The sequence below is a fragment of the Acanthisitta chloris genome, unplaced genomic scaffold (assembly GCF_000695815.1).
Source record: "Acanthisitta chloris isolate BGI_N310 unplaced genomic scaffold, ASM69581v1 scaffold1575, whole genome shotgun sequence".
NCBI classification, from domain to species: Eukaryota; Metazoa; Chordata; class Aves; order Passeriformes; family Acanthisittidae; genus Acanthisitta; species Acanthisitta chloris.
Window position 1 is genome coordinate 42,664 of NW_008674071.1, and position 6,991 is coordinate 49,654.

At 39.1% G+C, this 6,991-nt stretch overlaps 1 protein-coding gene across 2 annotated transcripts in view; it reads right to left on the reverse strand.

Moving 5' to 3' along the window:
- Window positions 1–6,991, reverse strand: part of LPIN1 (lipin 1) — a 34,822-nt gene that overhangs the window by 18,496 nt on the left and 9,335 nt on the right. For both annotated transcript variants that reach the window (XM_009075165.1, XM_009075164.1), the window contains 4 exons: window positions 5,745–6,054; window positions 4,175–4,268; window positions 2,651–2,838; window positions 1,459–1,552 (listed from right to left, as the gene is read on the reverse strand). In XM_009075165.1, coding sequence (XP_009073413.1) covers window positions 1,459–1,552; window positions 2,651–2,838; window positions 4,175–4,268; window positions 5,745–6,054 — 686 coding nt within the window. The remainder of the gene's footprint in view (window positions 1–1,458; window positions 1,553–2,650; window positions 2,839–4,174; window positions 4,269–5,744; window positions 6,055–6,991) is intronic.

The following is a 6,991-nucleotide window of genomic DNA, read 5'->3' on the forward strand; positions in this document are numbered from 1 at the left end:
TGGCTCATGTCCAGCTCTTCATTCACCAGAACACTTAAGTCCTTCTCTGCAGGGTTGTTCTCAGTGAGTTCATTTCCTGTATGCCTAGCTGGTATTGCCCTGACCCAGGTGCAGCACCTTGCATTTGAACTTGAACTTCATGAGTTTTTCATGGACCCATTTCTCAAGTTTGTCCAGGTCCCTCTGGATGGCGTCCCTTCCTTTTGTTGGTTCAACTGCATCACTTCATGTCATCTGCAAACTTGCTGAGGGTATGCTCAATCTCACTGTCTATGTCATCAATAAATACATTGAAGAGCACCAGCCCAAGACAGAGCCCTGAGGGACACCAGTCATCACTGGCCTCCACCTAGACAGACATGTTGACCACAACTCTCTGGCTACCATTCATCAAGCCCAAGTCTTTACTACATCTCATTATCAAAGCATAAGTAACAGTTTTTACAAGTTTTTTCACTGTTTTTCCACTACATAAAAGGTAGGGGGTGTAATCTATAGGATGTTAAACTTCTGCTATTACATACTGAACATGGATCAACTCTTGTTACAGACAATAGGACAATTACAGTATTACCATCCATTGCCTTGGGAAACTGAAGCTCAAACAACATCCAGAAAATACCACTCAAGAATCACACTAATTACTCCTCTCTTTCCAACACATTCAGTAGGCAGATAAATACTATCATCAAATTCAGAGAACTATGTCAAGGAAGCAGTAAGTAACTCACCTCAGACCACAGAGAGGGTCAGGCATGAGGCTGTAATATACACAATACAAATTATCACCTGGCATGTCAGATTTGTGTGAGAGATGTCTTTGACTAATGGTAGCTGAACCATTAAGTGCAGCACAGTGCCATCATCCCTCCTCTATCCTCTAACACTTTCTGCCAGATGCAAGGAGTTCTCCAGTTAAAAGTATCCTTCAAAAAGCTGCATCTACTGTAGGCCACAGCACTGCCCTGCTGCTAGCAACATAAACACATGAAATAACATCTTAGCCTTGTAGAAATGGAAGTCTCATACTCAGTGGGTGAAGTTTGACAAGTCTTTAAAAGCAATGTCTCCATAGAGGCATATTAGCAAAATATTCAGTATATACAGAAAAACTGCTGGGTACAGAGTGATTGCAAGCAGACTGACATATCCCTGTAAATCTTAATTATTCAAACTGGCTCAGGGCAAGCCTTAGCAAGTTCACATCATATTTCATTTTTACTCTGTCAGTTGGTTGTGAATTTTATTAGCATTTAATAGCAGCTTCTTGAAATTCAATTGTGTCAGCTCTAATAGGTCATCTGAAACTGCTCTTTACTTTCAATTTTAAGGAGAAAAGGTAACTAGAAGGGCCTGAATTCACTAGGGTGTTGAATGACTAAACTGATCTAATGCACTGAAGTGCCACAGAAGTGTCTTTGCTACAACAGTAAATTTTTTTTTCTGAAATATACTTACTTATTTCCAATCTTAACCACAAGGTTAGGGTCATCAATGATAGCAGGATTGTCCACAAACTGCTGATATGTTACTGCATGTTCTAAGAATTCTTCTGTGGAGGGAAAAAGTGACATTTGTAAAGCATGCATTTATAGATGCCTGGGATGGGCCCACCTAAATCTCTTAGCATCTCTCAGATGCACAGGTTTCACACTAATTACAGGGGTGCTGGAATCAGCTGTAATATAGAAGCATGCTCTTCAGAGACTCTCGATCTCAGAAGATGCCAAAGGTTTCTTTGTTTGCTGCTGGGTGTCTTTCCTGTTCAAAATACAACCTAAGTAAAAGCTCAAGGATGGAACTGTGAGGGAGGAAAATCAGGTTTCTAAGCAAGGCAAGGAAACACTCGCCATGTCTTTCACTGATCCTCTGTCTGTCCAAGTTAGGAGCAAGAACCAATGAGCTCCATGTATATGCAAGCCCACAGCCAGAAACCCAATGTTCACTTGTAAGGCGAACAGCAAAGGGAAATGTCTATGAATAACTACCCCATTCACTGTACCTGTGACTCTTATTTAGAAAACTTATGTAATTTACAAGTGATTCAGATAACAACATGACTCCAATAAATCATAATGTATTTGAACTGTTTCAGAAACTAGCTTCTGAACAGCAATCACTGTAGCTATCAGGCTCATATGATTTTAATGATGCCACATTACTGCAGAAAGTGCAAGTCTTAACACATTTATCTTCACATTATGCCACTGGAAGCTTAAGGCACAGAGTATTGCAAGTGATTTACCTAGAAGTTACACAAGAAATTGGAGGTAGGGCAGGAACTCAGGTTAAACTTTCCAACTCTCTCTCCTAGTGTCCCCACGTACACATCAACTTTTTCATTCCTGACACCAACAGCTGTGAATTTCCTAGCTACCTACTGTACCAAGTGGCAGAAGTATAATTAACACTACTGTGATACAAAACATAAGACTTCCACAAAATTAAAATACGAATAAAATACTTTCAAAAAATTTTGTATATGTAAGTCTACTATTTTAAGTATGAAAAACTCTAGGAAATGTAATGTACATGGCCAGTATTTATCTTCTCAGCACATTGTTGAGCACAGCCACAGGAGGGCCCTGCAGCCTCAGGCTGGGATGCTGGCTGCCAGCACATGCCTGCAATTCAGAAAGTCATTCTGCACCTTTGGTTATCTCTTTGTTGTCAGTAAGGCCCCCGCAGAGAGAAACGGCAATGGAAGGCAAATCCCGCATTCCATCGGAGGTGCTTTCAGCTCCACTGTCAACACCTGAGCTCCCAACAGACTGCGGAGAGTGGCTGGCTGACCGCGGCCCCATGTCATTCGTGTTCTTGGTTTGGACATTATCCCCACTGGAAGAGAAATATCAGGAGTTCAGTCTTCATGTATTGGTTATCAAATTTGCTCCCTTCAACAAGTACTGTTTATATCTGACGCACACTTAGGGGAAGAAAAATTTGTATACATTTCACAGCAAAACAAAACAAATATAGGCCTCATATACCCTCAAAAATTAGATTGCTTCTACTCACTTGTCTCAACTAGGCATGGATAATTATAGCTGCACTTATTTACAAGAGATAGGAAAAATAAAACAAACTGTACAATCTTAGTAGACAAAATAATGCTACAATAAGCAGAGTTTATACTAGTAGAACTATTCCCACACGGGAATAAGAATAAACATAATCATTTATTATTTCATTTATATTCATTATATAAACTGATAGCTAAACCCAAACAAAGGATATGTATGTTTGTGTATTTATATGTCATGTACATATAAATAAAACACTCTGCATATAAACTACTAGGATTAAAATTTTAAGAAACAATAAATCATTAAACCCTCTAAAAATCTGGGCATAGATGAGATCATTATTACAAAGTGCAAGCTCATCAAACTCTGCTTTCCACTCCAGATTTATATGAATGTATTTGCAAAAGGAATTTTCAATCCAGTATTTTCTCCATATAACTAAACTTTCTCAGTTTTATTGAAATGCTAATATTACAACAGATGAGTTTAAGCAAGCAGAAAAAAAAAAAAAGAAAATATACAAGCTACTTTAGTTGTTGCTCCATGACTTTAGTCAAATGACTAGAGTATGATGTGGAAAGAAGACTATAGATGTTATATTAGGCTCTAATAAAGATCAGAACAAGTTGGTAATTGTATGTTCAGGGTGCAATATTTTCATACATAACTCTGTCATGCATCTTCCAAAAATTATTTTCTCCCATTCCTACTGATAAGTGATCATCCACAGCAGAACAACATTAGAGCAGTAATTTTCTGCTAATACTGTAAACAGTAAGGTATGTTCTTCATGATAATAAGCCAGGACATAAATATATCCCAAGGCCAACTCCTTGCTCTCCCAGGACATATGAGTAACAGACACAAACAACAGTGTATATTACGTAAAAATCCACAATCAATATATGATGCTTAATTGACCAAAAGAGATCATCAGCTGCAAGCACACTTCTCAGGCCCAAATGCAGCACCATCCAAAAGATCTAATATTCCTCTCTACAGAGGTAGAGAGGATTTTCCTTCTGCCTTCATCTCTACCTGGACACTGAAAAAGAAGTCTTATCTGGTTGGCAATGAAGAATTTGATCTAAATATAGAAGGTGACAAGAGCTCCTTCTAAAATAAAAATATAAGAAAATGGCTTATACTTCTTGGGAAAATAAAGCGCAGCAACTTCTGGATCCATGTCAGTGAGGTCATCTAAATAGACACCATCAGCACCAAGATGCCGGCTGCGTTTGTCTGTAAAGAGACAGCACAAATCATCTATGAATTAATATTTTCTGAGTAACAATCCAGAGCTATTATTACTGTTTAACTATTCATTTTCAGATTGAGAAAACAGACAAGTTATAAGAGTTTGTGAACTGTATTTGTACAAAACGGTACTGACAAAAATTTCAAAACAAGCTGCTTATACACATTGTTCAACCTTTGAACACAAAATGGGACAGCAGAGGACTAGTTTTGAGACATGACAAAGTCTCCCCAGACAAAACCACTGGGAATACAAAGTCAGTGGTCACCACAGGAAAACAGCAAAAGGAAAATTCTTGAAGTATTTCTGTAGGCCTATTATCACAGAGCGGCAATCAGAGCATTTAATCTCCGAGAACTAATCTTTAATTCACCCTTGCAAAAGGGAAATAACAGACTAAGCTATAGTCACTGACACACTATAACTGGCTTGTTATGGAAACAACTCACTGTTGAGCACATACAACTGATGTTTATGTTGAGCATATACACTGATGTGCACCATTGCAGGGGATGAGACAACTCTCCTAGGACTGTCACTAGGACCAACACACAGAGCCACCACTGTCCTGTTGTTGCTAGCACACCTAGACAAGTAACCACTGTAATGTCAAAACCTAATTTGGAATTCATTCTAAAACCCACAACTTCTCACCATCTCAATTTCTAAGATCAAGCATTAATAAAGCAATCAGAAAAGTTATACAAAGACTGAATATCAAGCAGAGTAACATCCTTTTTTTGTTTACAAAGGCAGTTGAATGCATGGCAAAGAGGCTAAAAAAACTTGTATATTTTTACTGATCAAAAAGCAGCTGCCCAAACTAGGCTTATATAGGGCTTACATAATTATAGAATGATCAGAGCTCTAAAACACAACATTTTTTAGCAAATAAATTTCATATGAATACTAACATTTGTCATAAAATACCATGGATAGAGAGCCCAGAAATTAGGAAGTAGAAAAGCAGATGGCATTATATTTCACAAATTCAGGACAGGACGTGTACCACACATAACAGAAAAGGCTCATGTGAAATAATACCACCTTACTTTATGGCAAATCTGTTGTTTGTACAAAAGATATACTACAACTTTGTACTGGAGCCAAGTTTCCACAATTACCACTATCACATAACTCAGGTGAACCAGCAGATCTACAGTGTGCTTGTAGTAAAAAGTGAAATCCCTGAATCTGTCAAATATTAATGAAACTGGAGCAAGTTTTGCTCATATGCACAGAGGTGCCACAAACTCCAGACCAAGGAGAATCTTCTATCTAATACATATCACCTGTGAACAGCCTACTGCACAACTCAGGTTCTGAAGGCTCCTTCCAAAGGTTATTCTTTTCCAGTTCTGAAAGTGCCTTCAGGACACAGATTGACTTATATAGCAATTATCACCATAAAATTTGAAGACAAAATCATACATACAAAAGTGCAGAATCAATAGCTTTACCTTTCTTTCTGGAAGGGGAATCTGTCTTGCTAGTGGGTTGGGTTGAGCAAGCTGCAGCTTGTTTTATATCTTCATTGGCAGACAATGGTGCTACAGCTGCTCCTGGCAACTCTGTCTCTGGCTTATTTGTCTCAGCTGGTAAGGGCTCACTTTCATCAGCAGCTGCTGTATCTGCTTGTCCAAGGGCAGGCAGAGGAGACAGTGTGTTAAACTCCTCTATAGGAGAACTCTGGATGACCCGAAAGTGAGTGCTTTCAGAAGGATTTACATCCACCATGCTGGGTTCCTTAGATTTGAGCAGAGAACTGGCCTGTGAGGATAATTAAACAGATTACTATAAAGAAAAGCTCTTACAAAATGCAACAGGTGGAGTTTAACCTGTTCTGTTCAGTCCTGTGAGATCAGATTCTCAAGGTAACCAACTACAGCAGAAAGCCACCACTACCTGAGATGGAGACTACAGTGTACAAGAGACCTCTCTGCTGTGTGTTTTGCTGTGCAAAATTCATCTGCATCTTGGTACTGGGAAAGTTTTGTTCTGCAATGTGCTCTACAATCTTCATTTTCCACTCACCTGCACATCCCAGATCCCATCCTGCCTTCTTCCCTTGCTGTGAAAATTCTGGCTTTCCTTCAGAAGGTAACCCTGACAAACATGAGAATGTGGAGACACTCAGGCACCAGGGCAGGGGCACACTGTTACTCATCTATACCTCAGATTTAGATTTTAAATCCCTTTGTAGGAACAATTACAGATCTTCTCGAAGTGTGAGACAGGAAGTGTTCTTACAGAGGAGAGTCGAACTACACCAGCAGCTGTACAGCTGCTATACAATTCATGTCACAGCAAACAAACACAATCAAGAGCATCCAGTGCATAACTCCCAGTTCACGTATGGCCAGATCAACTTGGAATACCTTAGCTAGGGATAGAGACACGGACTGCAGAGGGAAAAGCCTCCAAGAGCAGTATTTGCAGAATACACCAGACTGTGTGACCGGAATAAAAATAAAACACCTAAACCTGCTAACAGGAAACCCTAAATTCTAGACTGCAGATGCTAATTTGAAATTCTCACACGGACCTGAGCACTTAAACCAGTTCTGTATGTACTGAAAATAGCTCACAATTTTCTTGTAATACACACAAGGAGGAGAATAACGCAGAAGCGATGGGACAGCTCATATTTGGCCTACCAAAGAAGAAGCCAGAGCTCTTCTGAAAAAAAATAACAATTCTGGATTTC